Raw genomic sequence first — 20,795 nt, 5'->3', positions numbered from 1 at the left:
GCCAGAGCAAGCAAAATGTGAAGGAGGCATGATGATTCACGTGATAAAAGAGTTATGTGCTTTGCAGAAAGTATTCGCTATAAAGTTGTTTGAATGTCAAACATCATGATTGAACTAGATTTAGAGGGTCCACTCAAGGAAGGCTAGTATTTATGCTTTAAACTTTGGAGGCCTTCTCCAATGAGAATCGCTCAGGCTCCACTGCTGGGAATAAGTCTGTGTACTTGGGATTTTATATTTTTACATATGTCATATCATGGTAGACTTCATTATGGTCTACCAGAAATGACTGCTGTGGCTTAAAGCATCCAAGTGTCTTCTTCATTGATGAGATGGCTGAGTGGACTCTGCAGGCAAATGAATCAGCCAAGGCTCTAGGATGGAAAGAAGGGATAAGTCCAGAAAGGATAGAGCCTAGGGTCCTGATGTTGGTGAGTCCGCTCATGCTTGCCCATTTGTCCCCCTCCTGCCCACCTGCCATTCCCCAGATTCAGGGATCCTATGGGAAAGAAGCAGTTGTGTCCATGAGGAAATAATTCCAGTACTGCTGCCTCCAAACACTTGCTGGGAAGCAGAAGGTGCTTCTCCACCTGAAATGTGGAAGAAAGCCCTAGGCAAGGACCTGGATAATGGCATGACATCTTTCCAGCTACCTCCTCTATTTGTGGGGCCAGACGGGCTTCCTCCCCACAGCTTATAGGTCTCCCTCTCACCCACACTCTGTTCTCTTCCATTGGCCCATTCTACCTGGCGTCTTTCAGTCAGGTTGGTACCCCCTGTCCCAACAGCACTATGGAGGAAGGACTCACAGCCAGTGAGACTTCAAGCAAAGGATCTGGTCTCCCAAGAACTCTTAGTGGTAGAGGGCCCCCTTTCCCTTCCATGGTGGTCCTGTGTGAAGCCATGGAGCCCTTGATACACTTGATGAGTTCTTTATAGCAACAGGTGAAGGTCAGTCTTCCATCTGTGATCTTGATCCCATCTTCTCCTACTTATTCTACATTCTTGCTTAATCAATTATTCCTTTTCCTTAATAGCTCTGTACTAAGTCTTCTCCTCATTTTTACTTTTGCTGTCTTGGTTCAGATCCTCATTGTAATTTGTCTGGAAGGCAACAGCTTCTTTTATTCATTTGGTCACCTATCTATCCATTCATTCAATAAGCACTTATTAAGCATATGTACCAAACACTGTACTAAGCATTTGATATGCAAATATGAGTAAAACAAGATCCCTGCTGCCAAGGAGTTTAGTCTTGTGGAGGAGATAGATAGGATTTAATAACATGCTGTGGACACTATGATAAAAAGCTGTTCAAGTTATAATGAAGACGCAAAGGAGAACAGTGTCAATTCTGCCTAGGGTGGAGGTATCTACAAAAGGTTTCACAGGGATGATGTTTGTCAGGTTGTCAGTCCAAGTACAGGTACAAAGATGTCCAGTGTTCCTGAGTTCATGAAGTTGATTAGACTTGGCTAGAGCAAGGGTGGCAGCGTAGGGGGGCCAGAGGCCAGAGGAAGCCCCTCTGGAAGCTCAATGGGCTCTACTGCAGAATTTGGTCTTCATTCCAGGAAGGAAGGTTTCATGGCCAGATTTGCATTTTAGAAAGATCACTCTGGTGGCACTGCTGAGGGTGGACAAGACTCAGCTCTGCCAGCTGGGAGACGATGAGGGCCTGAGCCAAGACTCTAACAATGGGGACAAAGCAGGGTCTAGTGTGAGAAAAAAAAAATGTCGCCAAGGTTATCTGGAAGAAGATGAGATGTGCGGGAGGAAGGAGGAGAAGGCCAGGAGGAGTCATCTGTCTCAGGTGACTGTCCCACCCATGCCACTCAACCAACCTGGCCTACTCTTACTCTTCCTTCAAGACTCATTTGAAACCAAGGTCCTCCCTGCCTCTCTGCCTTGTGACAAGAGAGATTGGCCACATCCTCCTCTGTGCCACCACTTGCCATGAGCGTGCCTGGATCGGGGCATGCAGCACACACTGGGGCTATGTCCTCCACTCATCCACAGGCTCATCCAGAGGAGGGATGGGGTCTTGTTTACTTCTGTTCTCCTGCACCTAGCACAGGTCCCACTGCTGTCAAGGAGCAGGTTCAAGGCCCACATGTTCCTCCATGTGAGGCCTTGAGGAGTTTAGTCACAAAGTAGGCTGCCAGCCCTACGCACAGGGCACACAGGAATCTGTTCTTTCTTTCCTTTTTTTTTTTTTTTTTAACAGCCTTACTGAGATATAATTCCCATATCATACAATTCACTATCTAATGTGTACAGTTCAGTGTTTTCTTAGTATATTCTCACGGTTATGCAACCATCACCACAATCAAATTTTTTAATGTTTGTTTCCCCAAAAGGAGACTCCATACCCGTTAGCAATCACCCCTCTGCCCCTCTTCCTCCCACCCCCAAGCCCTGGCAACTACTAATCCACTTTCTGTCTCTGGAGATTAGCCTGTCCTGGACCTTTCATGTAAATGGAATCATAGAATACGTGGCCTTTTGTGTCTGACTTCTTACACATAGCATGTGTTTTCAAAGTTCACCCATGTTGTAGCACGTCAGCACTCCATCCCTTTTTATGGCTGAATAACAGCCCATTGTATGTACGTAGCACATTTTGTCTATCCATCCATGAGTTGCTGGACATTTGGGCTATTTATACTTTTGTCTATTATGAACAGACGACTTTCATGTGAACATATGTTTTCATTTTTCCTAGTTATATTCCTAAGAGCCAGATTGCTGGGTCATATGGTTACTGTATGTTTAACATTTTAAGGAACTACCAAATTGTTTTCCATGGCAGCTGCACCGTTACACATTCCCACCATCCTAGCAGGTGTGAAGTGGTGTCTTATTGTGGCTTTGATTTGTATTTCCCTAATGGCTAATGAGGAGCCCTGGTCACACAGTGGTTAAAGCTCCTGACCGCTAACTGAAGGGTTGGCAGTTTGAACTTGCCAGTCACTCTGCGAGAGAAAGATGTGGCAGTCTACTTCCATAAAGATTTACAGCCTTGGAAACCCCATGGGGCAGTTCTACTCTGTCCTACAGGGTCACTGTGAGTTGGAATTGGCTGGACGGCAATGGGCTTTTTTTTTTTTTTTTAATGACTAATGGTAATGAGCATCTTTTCATGTGCGTATTGTCCCTTTGTGTACTTTCTTTGGAGAAATGTCTATTTAAATTCTTTGCCCATTTTTTAAAAACTGGATTATTTGTCTTTTTACTGTTGAGTTGTAGATGTTCTTTATGTATTAGGAAACTTTTATATGGTGTGTTCAATCACCTGGAATAAACAAGAGGGACTCAGGAACCCACAGGCAAGAGGACCTAGTGAGTTACTGCGGACAGCTCAGCCCACCCCAAGAAGCTCACTCTTTTGGGATTTCTTTCAGCTGAGTGTGGAGGGACAGTGAAAGGAGAGGTGTCGGGACAGGTGCTGTCACCCGGGTACCCAGCTCCCTACGAACACAATCTCAACTGCATCTGGACCATCGAGGCTGATGCCGGCTGCACCATTGGGTAAGTATCAGGGCCTACAAAGTAACCATTGCCAGTTGTTCAGAGGAGCCATCACCGGCATTGTCACCTAGCCATCCAGCTAGTGCCTGGACCTGCCTCCATCAACCTGGAGGTCCTCATGGTCAACAGAGTTTGGTATGGCCCAGGCCTGTGCTGGGTCTTGTAAGAAACCTGGAAAGGACAGTCTCAGCCTCACAGGGCTGCTACCAAGTTCAGAAAACCCACTGTCATAGATGACCCACTTACAGCAAGGTGGCTGAGGACACAGGCTTTAAGCCACAGAGATCCGTTTGAATCCCAGCCCCGCCATTTACTATTTGCAGGACTTTGGGCAAGGTCCTTAATCTCTCTGAGACTCACTATCTTCTTCAGTAAATTATAGGTTATAATACCAGCTTCCCAGGATTAACTTAAAGCATTTGAATGAGATATTGCATGTAATACGCTTAGCATGGTACTTGGGACATGGCACATATTTAGTAATGGTGGTGTGGCTATTTCTCTGAAGTAGGACTCAGGTATATGATGAGTGGAGCCAGAAAGTCCCGTGATAAACATCGAATGAACAATGAGTGAGTCAAAAGCCTAAGCGACTGTTTTACTCTAGCGGACACATCTACAAGTCAGAAGAAGGTTTTCCTGCATCCCTACCTTGGAGCATCACTGAGTCATTCCCTCACATGGCAGTACCTGTGCGAGGTGCTGATGTTACATCAGTGAATGAGGCCCAGTCACTATTCACAGAAAGTAGAGAAGATGTGCTCATACCACAGACCTTTGCACAGGGCATGAGAAGAAGGGGAATGAGAAGGCAGGACAGGAGGAGAAGAGGGATGTTATTCTGGAAAAGGTGACACAGAGCTGAGTCCTGAACCATGGAGAGGAGCTTGCTAGGTATCCATGGAGGAAGGTTGGTGAAGGGAAGGGCCTTCTAACACAGGAAGTGAAGCCTTGTGGTCAGGCTCGGGGAGCTGGAAATGGTTTCATGTGGCTGGAGCATTGCAAACCCATTGCTATCGAGTCGATTCCAACTCATACAGCGCAGTGGTTAAGTGCTACAGCAGTTCGAATCTGCCAGGCGCTCCTTGGAAATTCTATGGGGCAGTTCTACTCTGTCCTATAGGGTCGCTATGATTCGGAATCAACTGGAAGGCAATGGGTTTGGTTTTTGGTTTGGAGCTTTGCATGTGAATTGGTAGGTCGGAAGAGCTGTGGGACAGGAAGCTAGGGAGATATGCTGTGCCCAGGGCATGGAGGTCCTTGGATGCTGTGAGGCTGGGTTTGGACATATTCAGGGGTAGATCAGGCCTGGGAGCCCAGTGGAGAAGCTGTGTCCATAGTCTGGCTGGTAGGTGATGAGGGCTGAACCCAGGCAGTGGAATGCGGGTGGAGGAATAGGCACAAGTTCAAAAGACATTTAGAAGGTCACACCAGCTGATCTCTCTGTCCTCAGTAAATAGGAAATTGAGGCTTCTTTTGTCCCCCCCCCCGCCTTTTTTTTTAATTGTGTGACATACAGTAAGTACAATATCCAGAAAAGTTTGAAGAACAGCACAGCAAACACCTGCCTTCCTACTACCTAGACTCAGCGTTTGTTAATGTTCTGCCTTATTTGCTGCCTTTCTTTTTGCTGAATTACTTGAAAGTGCGATGTAGACGTTGCTACTTCTTCCTACATACTCTGGCATGCATTTTCTACAAAGGAGGATAGACTTCCCCATGACATGGCAACATGAGCATACCTCAGGAATCAGCAGTTCTCTGGGAATTAAGATCTAGGACAAGGGCTGAAGGAGAGAAGAGCTGGTCTTGGAGCAGCTGACAGAGGGAGAGGACAAGAGACAAACAAAGGGCTCTCTGATCAGCAGTGAGGACCATTATTACTTATGGGAATGGTGGGGTGGAGGGGAGAAGTGAGGACCACTTCCTAGCAGCCATCAGGAAGAAAAGATCAAAATTAAATACAGGAAATATCCTACCCTCAGCAACATAGAAGGAGCTCTGGTGGTACAGTGGTTAAGCTCTCAGCTGCTAACTGAAAGGTCAGTGGTTCAAACCCACCAGCCCCTCCATGGAAGAAAGAGGTGGCAGTCTGCTTCCATAAAGATTTATAGCGTTGGAAACCCTATGGGGCACTTCTATGAGGTCTCTGTGGGTCGGAATCGACTTGACAGGAACAGGACTGGAACAGGACAGCAACATAGGATGAAATAAAAAGTCACGGGGTAGGGGGCTAGGAGGAGACAGGCTGAGTGTGTGTGGGAGGACCCCAAGATGGGAAATAGCCAGGAGAATATGAAGATGACATCAGTCCTCAATCCTGGAAGGCTTCTTGGAACCATGGTAACCTCAAAGGAACCAATGCTAAGTAAGCAGAGGAGAGTGAGGGGTGTGTGTCTTTCCTGTGCTCACCCAACCCCCCACTCCAGCTCGCCATCCTAGCCACACTGTAGCAGGCACTTGTGTCCGGTCCATTTCAGCTCTCTCAGCAAGATGCACTGACACAGTGGCTGCCATAATGGACTCAAACATATGTATTATTGTGAAGATGGTGCAGGACTGAGCAATGTTTTGTTCTGTCACATGGGGCCGCTATGAGTCGGAGCCAGTGAGTGAGTTTGAATGGACCAACCTTTAGGCTAGCAGCTAATGGAAAATCACTTGTTCCACTCAGAGTCCTTACACATACAATGTCGTTGTTAGTTGCTGTCCAGTCGATTCTGACTTAATAGATACTCATTTTTTTTTACTCAAAATGCAAACAATATAGAAGTTTATAAAGTAGAAATCAAAAATCCTGATAGTCTTACTCTGTTTTCTTCTACACGCCCCACATAATATAACCGTTGTTAACAGTGTGCTCTACTTATTCTTTTAGATCGTTTATATGCCAATATATACAGAAAGCAAATGCAATAAACATGGTTTCGAAAATAAGATCATCTCTATGCATGGCTCGGTAACTTGCTTTTTGTTTTACCACTTCATTGTATATCATCGTCTTATTATGTCAATATGTATAGATATACCTCATCCTGTTTGCAGGTGACAGGGAATTCTGTCGTATGCACAAACATAATTTATTTCACGATTCCTTTATTGATGAAGTGCATATTTTCAGTTTTTTACACAAGTGAACATGAATCTTTGCAGTCTTCAAATTATTTCCTTAGGATATATTCACAGAAGCAAAATTTTGATATATGACTTCAAATCTCTCTCTAGATATTGTAATAATATTGTAATAATTAACATGTCCACTGAAAGTCCATGGGAAGCCTAATTCCCCAGACAGCATCACTGAATATCGTCAATCCTTTTAGTGTGTACCAGTGTGATAGACAAAATGATACTTATTTGTCCTTACTGCTTCTAGTTCTTTATATAGTTTTCTTCCGGGAAATTTGTCATTTTCATATGTTCTACTGTTTTGATTTCTAAATACTGTGCAATTTCAGTTTAGAGTTCTTTTTAACCCAAGAGTGTTTAAGAATTTTTTAAAACTTACCAGATGGCTTTTTTGGGGGGGGGGGGGGAATTATGTTTTTATTATTATTATTCTTATATGTGCATTTTTTCTTTCTGAACTTTGTTTTGTTTTATATATGTTCCATGAATATTTGAAAAAGAAAGAAAAGAGTTCAGGGTTCTATATATTTCTGTTATATCAAGTGTATTATGCTTTCTTTCAAGTAAAATACATTATGCTTCTTTAATGCGTTTTTTTATTTTTACCCTTCCCGTTGCTAGCTAATTTGATCAAATTGGCTTTGTTTTTCTTCTAGTCATTTGGAAGTTCTATATCCTGTTTTCATTTCGACAATAAGCTTATTGTTTCATCAATTCAGTTTTTAGCAGTATTTATCCTGTTATTTACTGTCTCTGTATTTTGGAAATCTTGTTTTTATTTTTATTGCAAGGAAACTGCATTTTGTTTTCAGATTGCTCCTGACAGCTTACTTTTGTTTTTATCAATGTTTTATTGTCTTGAATCTCTCTGAGAAAATGACTTAGGTTGTATTTTACATTGTCTTCTGTTTTTCCCTGCATCGACTGCATTTTGCAGTTGGGCCATTTGGTCTGATTATTCAGCTGGATTCCTCTTCAAGAGCTACTTCTCTTTATGTCCCAGAAGTTTTGTTATTCATTCAGTAGCAAATCATAGCCAAGAGCTGGACTCTGGTACCAGGCAACCTGCCACAATTATTACCTACATAGCTTGGGCAAGCTCTTTAAGCTCTCTGTGCATCAGTTTTCCCATTTGTAAAATAGTGATTTAAAATAATACCTATCACATAGGTGGAAACCCTGGTGGCTTAGTGGTTAAGTGCTCTATGGCTGCTAACCAAAGAGTCAGCAGCTCAAATCCACCAGGCGCTCCTTGGAAACTCTATGGAGCAGTTCTACTCTGTCCTATAGGGCCACTATGAGTCGGAATCAACTGGACAGTGCTGGGTTTGGTTTGATTTTGGTTATCACATAGGTAGCTATGAGGATTAAATTAGTTAACTTACATAAAGCACTTAGAATGGTGCCTGACATGTGATTCCCAAGTGATAAGGACTCCCATCAGGAGTTGGGTAGGTAGCTGTGATGGTTAAGGTCGTCCATCAACTTGGCTGGGCCATGATTTTCAGTGGTTTGGCAACCATATGATGTTGTGATCACTTCCATGGTGAGATTTGATATAATGTGATCACCTCCATGATGGCATCTGCTCTGAGTAGCCAGTCAGTTGAAAGGGAGTTTCTTTGGGCATGTGCCTGCATCGAATATAAGTGGACATTCTGGCAAGGTTCGTGGGCTTTTGCTCACTGTGGATCCTGCAGCTGGCTCCTTTTCATCTGACCTCCAGTTCTTGGGACTTGACCTAGCAGCTTACCTTTGGTCTCGGCTGCCAATTTTGGGATTTGTCAGTCTTCCCAGCCTGTGAGCAAGAACCCTACTCCCTGACTTGCAGATCTTGGGTTTGCCAGCTCCTACAGCTATGTGCATCAGGAGAAGCCTCAATCCTGACCCATGGACTTGGGTGAGCCATTTCCTTGATATAAACCTCTCTCTATAAAATTTTTTTTTCTATAAATATTTATACATTTTACTGGTTTGCTTCTCTAGAGAACCCAGCCTAAGACATTTGGTACTGAGAATGGTTCTAGAGAAACAAAATTGTAAGGATGAGTTTTCTAAATTGGTTCTCAAGTCTGGTTAGTCTTATAGATGTTGATGACTCTGCTTCCAGTAGTAAAGAGGGCTCTGCCAACCCATGGCGTGAGGTAGAACTCAAATTCACAAAATATCACCACCAATAGATCAGGTATTGGTGAAAGGCAAGGCTCTGAGTGATTGCATATGTGATACCTTTCTACAATTTTGTCGTAATAAGAAGTGTAAGGAAGCTGGTTGGTTGGTCCTACTTTTGCCAGACAGGCTGTTGAATGAAAGAGATGAGCTCAGGGCTGCAGAGTCAAAGTGCAAGTGCTGCGTAAACAATCTCAAAGTTTCCACGTGTGCCTTGAAAGAAAGCCTGATTTCTTGTAGTAACAGAGCTGATATTGCAGAAAGCAAACCCAGAGTCTTATCATAAGAGTGGCTGAATTACAATGCCAACTCAATTGCCAACCTTGAAAGGTGTCTGATGTCAAAGTGAGGGCATTGATTGGGAAGAAATGTTATCCTGAAACTTGGGATGGGGACATATGGGCAGATAATCAAGGAACTGGAGACACTGAGGCCCTAAATTCCATTGAATCAGTCCTAGCAATAGAACCAGCCCTCTCACTCCCATCCAAAGAGATTACTCCATGTTTGCCTGCTAAACCACCCTCCCCAATAAAACCATTAGTGCCTCCACTCCCGTATAATGAGATTAATCCAGCTGCTTCTAAAGAGCCTTTGTCTGAATAATTGCCTGGGTTATTGCCTGTGGCAGATGCTTTACAAGACAATGTTGAATCTTCTCAAAACACTTCCCTACTACTGATTTTGGCTTCTACACCTATAACTAGACTTAAGTTCCAGCAAGCCCCAAAAGGTGAAGTACAAAGTGTGACCCAGGAGAAGGTATGCTCTACTTCAAAAGAGCTGCTTGACTTTTCTAATATGTACAAACAGAAACCTGGGGAATATGTGTGGAAATGGCTATTCAGGCTGTGGGGTACTGGTTCAAGGAACATAAAGATGGATCCGTCTGAGTTTACTGATATGGGCCCACTATACACAGATTCTTCATTCAGTGTTTCGGCTCAAGAAGTTAGGAAAGGAGCTAATAGTTTATTTGGTTGGGTAGCTGAAGCATGGATTACGCGGTGGCCTAAACTAAATCAAGTTGAAGTACCAGAATTGCCTTGGTATACTGTAGAAGAAGGTATCCAAAGGCTTAGGGAAATTGGCATGCTAGAGTGGATTTATCAGGTTAGACCCACAGACCCACTCATAGAGTGCCCAGAGGATATAACTTTTACCATAATGGTAAGGAACAAATTTATGAAGGTAGCCCCAGCATCCTTGAAGACTGCCGTAATTGCTATTTTGTGTAAGTCAGATTTGATGGTGGGAACTGCCCTAAATGAATTAAGACACCTAACTGCAATGGGCCTGATTGGACCCCGTGGTGGTAGGGGCCAAGTGGTAGCACTCAATAGACAAAGACAAGGTGGGCATGCTTACCATAATGGACATTGGAGTCAAAGCAGTAATCAGAATAGTCTGACTCATATGGACTTATGGCAGAAAACGGATCTTGGAGAAGGATTATCAAAAACTTAACCAGGTGAAGACTTCAATTGCAGCTGCTGTTCCAGATGTAGTTTCATTGCTTGAGCAAATTAATACATTTCCTGGTACCTGGTATGCAGGTATTGATCTGGCCAATGCCTTTTTCTCCATACCTGTTTTGAAGGACCATCAGAAGCAGTTTGCCTTCAACTGGCAAGGCCAGCAATACACCTTCAGTTGCCTAGCTCAGGCCTGTATCAGCTCTCCAGCCTTATGTCATAATTTAGTCTGCAGGGACCTTGATTGCCTTTCCCTTCTACAAGATGTAACACTGGTCCATTACATGATGACATTATGCTGACTGGACCTAGTAAGGAGAAAGTGTCAATGACTCTGGACTTATTGGTAAAACATTTCCATGCAAAAGGGTGGGAAATTAATCCCACAAAAATTCAGGCACCTTCCACCTCAGTGAAATTTCTAGGGGTCCAGTGGTGTGTGGCATGTTGAGATAGTCCTTCTAAAGTGAAGGATAAGTTACTGCATCTGGCTCCTTCCACAACTAAAAAGGAGGCATTTCACCTAGTAGGCCTCTTTGGATTTTGGAGGCAACATTTGGTGTTCCTCATTTGGTGTATTACTTTGGCCTATTTATCAAGTGACTCGAAAAGCTAGTTTTGAGTGGGGTCCAGAACAAGAGAAGGCTCTGAGACAGGTTCAGACTGCTGTTCAAGCTGCTCTGACACTTGGGCCATATGATCTGGATGATCCAATGGTGCTTGAAGTGTTTGTGGCAGACAGAGATGCTGTTTGGAGTGTTTGGTAAGCACCTATTGGTGAATCAGAGTGTAGGCCCTTAGGATTTTGGAGCAAAGCCCTGCTATCCTGTCCTTTTGAGAAACAGTTTTTGGCTTGTTACTAGGCCTTAGTAGAAAATGAATGCTTAACCACGGGCCACCAAGTCACCATGCGCGCTGAGTTGCCCATCATGAACTGGGTGTTGTCTGATCCACAGAGTCATAAAGCTGGACATGCACAGCAGCACTCCACCAGTAAAAGGAAGTGGTATATATGAGATCAGGCCCAGCAGGACCTGAAGACTCAAGTAAGTTGCATGAGGAAGTGGCCCAAGTGTCCGTGGTCTCCACTCCTGTCACATTACCTTCCAACTCTCAGTCTGCACTTATGGCCTCATGGAGAGTTTCTTTATGATCAATTGAGTAAAAGAAAACTTGTATCTGGTTTACAAATGGTTCTGCAGGGTATGCAGGCACCATTCTAAAGTGGACTGCGGCAACACTACAGCCCCTTTCTGGGAACTCCCTGAAAAATGGTGGTGAAGGGAAATCCTCCCAATGGGCAGAACTTGGAGCAGTGTACCCGGCTATTCACTTTGCTTGGAAAGAGAAACAGCCAGATGTGCAATTGTACACTGATTCATGGGCTGTGGCCAGTGGTTTGGCTGGATGGTCAGGGACTTGGAAGGAACATAATTGGAAAATTGGAGACAAGGAGGAAGGGGGAAGAGGTATGTGGATAAACCTATCTGAATGGGCCAAACAAGTGAAGATCTTGTTTGTGTCTCATGTGAATGCTCACCAAAGGGTGACCTCAGCAGAGGATCATTTTAACAATCAAGTAGATAGGATGACACATTCTGTGGGAACCAGTCATCCTTTTTCCCTAGCTACTCCTGTCATTGCTCAATGTGCTCATGAACAAAGTGACCATGGTGGCAGGGGTGAAAGTTATGCATGGGCACAACAATGTGGACTTCCACTCACCAAGGCCGACTTTGCTACAGCCACTGCTGAGTGCCCAATCTGCCAGCAGTAGAGACCAACACTGAGTCCCCAATATGGCACCATCCCTCAAGGTGATCAGCCATCAACTTGATAGCAAGTTGATTATATTGGACCACTTCCATCATGGAAAGAGCAGCATTTTGTTCTTACTGGAATACACACTTACTGTGGATATGGATTTGCCTTCCCTGCATGTAATGCTTCTGCCAAAACTACCATCTATGGACTTGTAGAATGCCTTATCCACTGTCATGGTATCCCACAGCATTGCCTCAGATCAATGGACTCACTTCACAGCAAATGAAGTGCAGCAATTGGCCCATGCTCATGGAATTCACAGCTCTTACCATGTTCCCCATCATCCTGAAGCAGCTGGCTTGATAGAACAATGAAATCGCCTTCTAAAGACATAATTACGGTTCCAGCTAGGTGGCAGTACCTTGCAGGGCGGGGGCAGTGTTCTCCAGGAGGTTGTATGTGCTCTAAACCAGTGTCCAGTATATGGTGCTGTTTCTTCCATAGCCAGGATTCATGGGCCTAGGAATCAAGGGGTGGAAATGGAAATGGCAGCTCTCATTATTACCGTTAGGGACCCACTGACAGGATTTTTGCTTCCTATCCCTGCAACCTTATGTTCTGTGGATCTAGAGGTCTTAGTTCCAAAGGGATAAGTGCTCCCACCTGGAGACACATCACCGATTCCATTGAACTGGAAGCTAAGAATGCCACCTGGCCACTTTGGGCCCCTTATGCCTCTGGATCAACGGACAAAGGAGTTACCATACTGGCTGGTTACCATATCGGCCGGTGTGATTGATCCTGACTACCAAGAGGAAATCGGATTGATATTGCGTAATGGAAGTAAAGAGGAATATGTCTGGAATGCAGAAAACCCCTTAGGGCATCTCTTAGTACTGCCATCTCCTGTGATTAAAGTCAATGGAAAACTACAGAACCCAATTCTGACATGACTGCTAATGGCCCAGACCCTTCAGGAATAAAGGTTGGGGTCACCCCATGAGACAGAGCACCATGACCAGCTGAGGTGTTTGCTGAGGGCAAAGGTAGTACGGAATGTGTTATGGAAGAAGGTAGTTCTAAATACCAGTTATAACCAGCTGCAGAAACGAGAACTGTAATTGTTTATGAGTATTTCTGTTTTGTATGTGTGCACCAAATGTTTTTGTTTTCTTCACTTATAAAATATAGGATGCAAACAGGGCTAGGGCATTTTCGGTTGTGTGTGTTCAGTGTATCATGTTAGGCACAGTATGAATTTATAATTGTTGTTTTTCAGAGTATTATGTGTGGTTTAAGGAGATGCATACAGGTGCCAAAGTTGACAAGGGGTGGATTGTGATGATTAAGGTTGTGTGTCAACTTGTCTGGGCAGTGATTCTCAGTGGTTTGGCAACCGTATGATGTTGTGATCACTTCCATGATAAGATTTGATATACTGGGGTCACCTCCATGATGGGATCTGTTCTGAGTAGGCAATCAGTTGAAAGGGAGTTTCCTTGGGTATGTGGCCTGCATCAAATGTAAGTTGATACTCTGGCAAGGCTCGTGGGCTTTTGCTTACTGTGGATCCTGCAGCTGGCTCTTGTTCTTCTGACCTCCGGCTCTTGGGACTTGAGCTAGGAGCTTACCTTCGGTCTTTCCTGCTGATCTTGGGATTCATCAGTCTTCCCAGTCTGAGCAAGAGCCCTGCTCTGTGACCTGCTGATCTTGGGTTTGTCAGCCCCTGCAGATACGTGAATCAGGAGAAGCCTCTATCCTGTCTCATGCACTTGAGACGTTCCAGCCTCTACAACCGCATGAGCCATTTTCTTGATGTAAATATATATATATATGCTTTACTAGTTTCGGTTCCCAGCCTAAGACAGTAGCTTTTTATTTTTCCCAAGTGGAGCATCCTCAAAGCACAGATGTGGGCACCATGCTGTGGGTGGGAGCAGGTGTCAGGTAGGCTTTCCTTGAGTGTGGAGATGGAAGAGCGTATGGGATAGCCAACAAGGCAGACTATTCCCAGGTGCACAGACTGAAGACTTGCAGCTGCCCCTCCCCACCTGCCCCAACTGCAACCAAGCATTGAAGGTGACCCTCTAGAGGGATCCATGGTCAGGATTTACCCCAGCAAGCTGGGCAAGGAGAATCACTTTCCAGGAGGACCCACGAGGGGCAGTGGGTGGCTGCAGGGATCTGTGGTCAGGCTTATCCCTGCATGTGGCCCAAGCAGGAAAGTGGACCCTTTCTGAGTGTACCTGACAAGATGGTCTGGCAGATGGGTCCTTCCCTTGAACATAGCATCTGCAGCATTGGGCAGGTGTTTTTCCCTGAGTCCAAAGAATGGGGCAAATTGGCTGATGGACTCCCTCTAAGCCTGGCACCTAATGTCAGGAGAGCAGACTAGTGAGCTCTTACCTATGTCACCAATACATAGAACATGGAAGCTTCCAGTATATAGGTGAGACCTCTTTTCAGTTCCTGATATTGGATCAAAGTTTTCCTTTTTATAAAGAATGAACCAGCTCAGGCAAAAATTGGAGAAGAGAAGACAGCGTAGCCTTTTGCTCTGACATTGCCTCTCTCTACCTATCATTTATCAAGTATCTACAGTATTCCAGGTTCTGTCCCTATTTTACAGATAAGATCATAAAAAAAAAAAAAGATCATAGAGGCCCAGAAAACCTGAATGCCTGAAGTCTCACCATTAACCCAGTGATGTGGATTTTGAACCTGTTCTCTCCAGCTACAGCCTTTGCTCTTTCCAGTCAGCCACTCTGGCTCTGTTTTAGTTCCACTTAACAAAACACGCTTTGAGACTTTCTTTGTGCCAGAGACTGTGTGAGGCTATGCAGTGGGAGACGTGAATCAGAATCAGACTAAAGCCAGTCCTTATCTTGCAGGGGCTCACATTCTAGTGGGAAAATAGTCAATTAAAAAGGTACCTCCAAGACAAGGTAGATGATGTAAGCATAAGCCAGGTTTAGTAATGGGGAAGGGAGAGAGAAATTCTCCCTAGAGTTGTGAAATTCCAGTTGAGGGATGAAGGAGCAAAATATAGAGTCTGTCCAGGAAAGAGTACTCATTTGATGTGATTGGTGGCTAGGTGAGGGGAGGAGATAAGGTTGTGTGGGTAAAGAGTCGTCTCTTTACCTGAATGCCAAGATGAGAATTTTGAATGGATTTCTTGGTAAAAAAAAAAAAAAAAAGGAACCATTGGAATATTTTGAAGACAATAGTGCAATCAATTAAAACTTGGAGCATTTATTCAGTGCCAGGCATTCTGCCAGGCCCTGGGGATATAAAGATAAATAAGACTCAGTTCTTGCCCTTGAAGGTCTCAGTCTTACAGATATAAATTATATCAGTTATAGTAGAAATAGAAAAACTGACTGATGCTGGCTTCAGCAGATGGGAGATCTTTTTTCTCTTGGAACAAGAAGTCTGAATTTGCACAGGATGCCATTCGCCTCTTTTTTTGCTCTGATATCCTTAAGCTTTAATCTTCACAGTAACAAAATGGACTGCTGCAGCTCCAGGCATTGCATCTGTATTCGAGGCTAAAAGAAGAGGGAAGAGGAAAGGACATGGAGCTTTCTCCTAGTGAGGCTTTGTGTATCTATTTGGGAAGAACCACCATCCCCAGAGACATCGTCCTACATCTTGTTACTTATACTTGCTGCCCCTGCCTGAGGGAAGGAGGAAGATCAGTTGTGTTTTGCTTTTTATGGCCTCAGTAGTACAGACAAATGGAAAACAAGGGGGTTGAAAATGGAATATGAATGAGCCAATCTACAGTGCGTGCTACAGACTTTAATATATTAATGTGATAAATGCCATAGTAGACATATGTATAAAACACAATAGCAAAGCATTTGTGATAATTCATAATTCCAGGTGGCATTTGGGGGCAGAGTGTGTCATGGATTGAATTGTGTCCCCAAAAATATGTGTCACCTCGGCTAGGCCATGATTCCAAATATTGTGTGGTTGTTCTCCATTTTGTGATTCTAATTTATGTTAAAGAGGATTAGAGTAGAATTGTGACACACCTACCCAGGAGACATCCCTGATCCAATGTAAAGGAAGTTTCCGTGGGGTGTGGCCTGCACAACCTTTTATCTCTCAAGAGATAAAAAGGAAAGGGAAGCGGGCAGAGAGGGAGGACCTCATACCACCAAGAAAGCAGTGCCGGGAGCAGAGTGCGTCCTTTGGACCTGGGGGTCCCTGTGCAGAAAAGCTCGTAGTCTGGGAGAAGATTGATGAAAAGGCTGACGAGAGCGAAAGCCTTTCCCTGGAGCTGATGCTCTGAATTTTAGCCTACTTTTTATTTATTTATTTTGGGTTTTTACTGTGAAGAAATCAATTTCTCTTTGTTAAAGCCATCCACTTGTGGTATTTCTGTTATAGCAGCACTAGATGACTAAAACTGAATTTGGTACTGACAGAGTGAAGTGCTGCTCTAACAGATACCTAAAATGTGGAAGCAGTTTTGAAGCTGTGAATGGATAGAGGAGCAGCAGCAGCAGAGAACCTACAGCAGAAGAGAATCAGCAGCAGCAGAGCCAGGAGACCAGTGCCACACAGCCCTGGAGCTGACCCATGGAGCGAGAGAGTTGAGTGGCTGTGCACAGGAGGCTTCCTGGCAGAGTAGGGTGCTCCTATAAGTGGAGCAACAGGGCTTTGGAACACTTGCCCTAGCAGGGCAGATGCGGGCGTGAGCTGAGAGGCCAAGAAACCAGGAAGCAGAAGCTGAAGAGACAAGGAACACAAGAAGCCAAGCTGCCTCAGTCTCAAAAGGTATGGCCATGACTTTAGAGGTTTCAAATTGTAGAGCCATAGCCTCTGGTGTTTCTAAGGGTGGAGTTGCCACTCAGATGGACTAGGAGAGTGGTGCGCCTAAAGCCGAGTTGCTGTCCCAGTGGGCCTAGAAGGCAAAGCTGAAGCCCAGGGCCAAAGGGCCTCCGTTCAGAATCCAAAGAGTGTGGCCAATACCCAGAGTATGGAAGGCTGGACCATTGTGTAAATTGTCTCAGAGAACAGAGGATTATTTTCAAAGCCTTGAGGGCTCATATAATATGATCTGCTGACTTACTCGGTACCTGTTATCCTTTCTTTTCCTCCAGTTTCTCTCATTTCTAATGGAAATGTCTCGCTTGTGCCTGTTCTGCCATTGTGCTTTTGGAAACAGATAACTTGTATTCTAGATTTCACAGATGAAGAGGAATTTTTGGGTTTTGGACTTGGAGTTAAGACTTTTGGTATGATATGATGGGGTGAATATGTTTTTCATGTTGCGAAGATGTGATTTTTGGGGGGACCAAAGGGTAGAATGTCATGGATTGAATCGTGTCCCCCTAAAATATGTGTCAACTTGGTTAGGCCACGATTCCCAATATTGTGTGCTTGTAATTTTATGCTAAAGAGGATTAGGTTGGGATTGTAACACCCTTAGCCACGTCATATCCCTGATCCAATGTAAAGGAACTTTCCAGGTGTGGCCTGCACCACCTTTTATCTCTCAAGAGATAAAAAGGAAACAGAAACGAACAGAGAAGGGGGCCTCATAACCACCAAGAAAGCAGTTGTGGGAGCAGAGCAAGTCCTTTGTACCTGGGGTCGCTGTACAGAGAAGCTCCTAGTCTGGGGGAAGATCGATGAGAATGCTAACAGAGAAAGCCTTCCCCTGGAGCTGACCTCTGAATTTGGACGTTTAGCCTACTTTACTGTGGAGAAATAAATTTCTCTTTGTTAAAGCCATGCGCTTGTGGTATTTCTGTTATAGCAGCACTAGGTGACTAAGACAGAGTGTTACAGACAGGATCTGCTATTCTAGTTGCACTTGAAGGAATATTAGGCGTTCACCACACAGGCATGTCAGGATCTTCCAGGCATGAAAAGAGAGGATGATGTCAATGTGCCGGGTTTATTGCCTGGCGTGATGTGGCGATGATATCTCCACTTTAGGAAGATCAGGGGCAGCAGTGAGGAGGATAAGCTGGAGTGCGGAGAGGCTGGAAAAACAGGCTGAAGTCTACTGTCACTGTGTGAGGATCTTGGTTACATTCAAAAGAAGTAGGTTTTGTTTCTGGTGTGCAAATTTGGTTGAGGTGCCATTTCAGCGGGCTATGTGAAGGAAGAAGGAGAAGGGAGAAACAACAGGCCTTTCCAGGTATGCTTTTCCTAAAAAGCTCCAGGATCCAGGAAGTGGCGGGGGAGTGGAGAATTTCCTGCTCCAGGACTCTCTGATTGCTGCTCCTAACACCTGTTTCTGGGGCCCTGGTGGTGCAGTGGTTAAGAGCTTGGCTGTTAACCAAAGGTTGAGTGGGAATCAACTCGATGGCAATAGGTTTGGTTTGGTTTGGTTTTTAACACTCATTTAGTCATAAAGGAAATCCTGGTGGTGTCGTGGTTAAGAGTTCGGCTGCTAGCCAAAAGGTCAGCAGTCCAAATCCACCAGGCACTCCTTGAAAACCCTATGAGGCAGTTCTACTCTGTCCTATAGGGTTGATATGAGTTGGAGTTTACTCAACGGCAATGGGTTTGGTTTGGTTTTTTTTAGCCATAAAGCTCATATTCAGCTAATAGTATGAGTTTGCTGATTTTGTAACTGTAGGGATGCTTCTTAATGATTAATGCAGAGAGCAAGCTGGAAACTTCATCCTTGGCTGTTGGTCATAAAGCAGCAGGATTGCTGAGAGGTGGGGCCGTGGTTTGATTAACCAGAATCCGTGCCCACTGGAACTTGGCTTCCCAGGAGGATGCTGGGCTAGACAAAACATGTGCTGTGCCCAAAGACCAGATTCCCCCACTGAAGTTTCAGACCAGCCATAGGGCAGCAGTTCCCTACTGTGGTCAGCATTGCTTCTCTTTCAGAACCAGAAAGTGGACAGCTGGCCCAGAGGAGGCAGAAGGCACCAGAAGTGAAGCTTCTGTTCTCAGCTATTGCCAGGAATCCTGGCCGCAGGTTTAGCAGCTTCCAGAAGATTTATTTTGAGCAGTGACAAGGAGTTAAGCATTAAACAGAGAAAGTCCACGTAATTGTGCGCCAAGAGCCTACCTTCTGAAAGAACTAAGCGGATCAACTCGCATATGGTTGGGTATTCCTTTGTCAGATTTAAGGTTTCAGCAACTCAGAGAATAGCCCAAAAGGAGCTTAAAAGTTTTTTGGAGGAGAGGATGTGAATAACTTGGTAGGTATAAATGTAGCATGATAGCTTCAAGAGTGGTGATGCTCTCTGGCCATTAAATTTTTCATGTGTCACTTCTAGAAAAAGAAACAAACTATTTCAAGTTATCCAAGAATAATAGCCCAACTGAGCTACACCAGGTGGTTGAATTGGCCGAAATTCATCAACTTGACTGCCAGTGTACTATCTCAGAGATGAATTCTAACATCTCAGGAGAAGAATGAAGAGTTCAACCAAAATAATGCTCAGACTTCGTTGGTGGGCTGCACTGGACCAGTATAGCTCTCTCTTGTTTAAAAGACAAGCAAACAAACAAAATAAAGCCTGTGATGCCACCAACAACATGACATTCATAAAAGAAGAGGACCCTTTCCGTAGAGAAATAGGAGAAAACATACATATGATCACATGTATCCTTATGAGAGGGATCCAGAAGGAGATTTTATACACACAGAGGAGAAGGTGATGCAGAGATGGAAGCAGAGATTGGAGGGATGTGACCCCAAGCCAAGGAACACCACTGGCAGTCATCAAAAGCTGGAAGACACAAGGAACGGATTCTCCCCAGATCCTTCAAAGCGAGCACTGCCCTACTGACCCCTTGATTTGGGGCCCAGAGACAGGAAAATTTAAAACAGATGTAGGCAGTCCCCAGGTTATAAATGTCCGACTTACAGACAGCCTGTACTAAAGAAAGGACTGCCATAAAGCCTATCGTATTAAAAATTTGAGTTAAATACAATGGTTCATAATAATGAGCGCAGACACTACCTTGTGACACTCATGAAAATATTGTGTGGTTTGGAAATGTTTCTTAAGTGTCTTATATGCCTAGAAAGGTAAAACGTGTACTATATACTAAGACAAACATTTGACTAACTGACAGTAAACAAGAACTGTATTTACCTCTTCTGACATGCCTACAAAGTCGACTTAAAGACTGACTTAAGAATGGCCCTCGTTTGTAACCCGGGGACTGCCTGTATCTACATGCTTTCTCATCCAAATACAAGAAAGTGTGGCTGCTAAGTAGCAGAGGATGTAGGATGAGATGGGGAGGGAATAGCTCCTGAGATAAGAAGGTCAAGAAGGAGAAAAGTAAAGAATGTAAAGAAACTGAATATACAACACAATTAAAATCCACAACAGCCTTATAGGAAACAAAATGACGGAAACACAGGCTAGAGAATCACTGTTATGGAAATAATTATGCACCCTCCCCCCAAAATATGTCTTGAAATCTAACAACCCCTATACCTTTGGATGTAATCCTGTTTGAAAAAAGTTTCTTTGTTTTATTACTTGAGCCCCTGGGTAGTGTAAATGGTTAACATGCTTGGCTGCTAATTGAAAAGTTGGAAATTTGAGTCCACCCAGGGGTGTCTCGAAAGAAAGGCCGGGCAATCTACTTCTGAAAAATCAGCCACTGAAAACCCTAAGGAGCAACAGCTCTACTCTGACACACATGCGCTCATCATGAGTCGGAGTCAACTCCACAGCACCTGGTGATGGTGGTGGTGGTATGTTAATTAGTTCATACCAGAGTAGAGTC

General features: G+C 44.3%; 1 protein-coding gene across 1 annotated transcript in view; it reads left to right on the top strand.

The window, feature by feature from the left end:
- CSMD2 (CUB and Sushi multiple domains 2) overlaps window positions 1-20,795 on the top strand; it is a 786,100-nt gene that overhangs the window by 584,657 nt on the left and 180,648 nt on the right. The window contains exon 25 of the mRNA XM_049878694.1: window positions 3,402-3,528. Coding sequence (XP_049734651.1) covers window positions 3,402-3,528 — 127 coding nt within the window. The remainder of the gene's footprint in view (window positions 1-3,401; window positions 3,529-20,795) is intronic.

Source organism: Elephas maximus, chromosome 3, assembly GCF_024166365.1.
Source record: "Elephas maximus indicus isolate mEleMax1 chromosome 3, mEleMax1 primary haplotype, whole genome shotgun sequence".
Classification (NCBI taxonomy): domain Eukaryota; kingdom Metazoa; phylum Chordata; class Mammalia; order Proboscidea; family Elephantidae; genus Elephas; species Elephas maximus.
The sequence above is the reverse complement of the archived record's forward strand: the minus strand, read 5'-3'. Positions and strand labels throughout refer to the sequence as shown.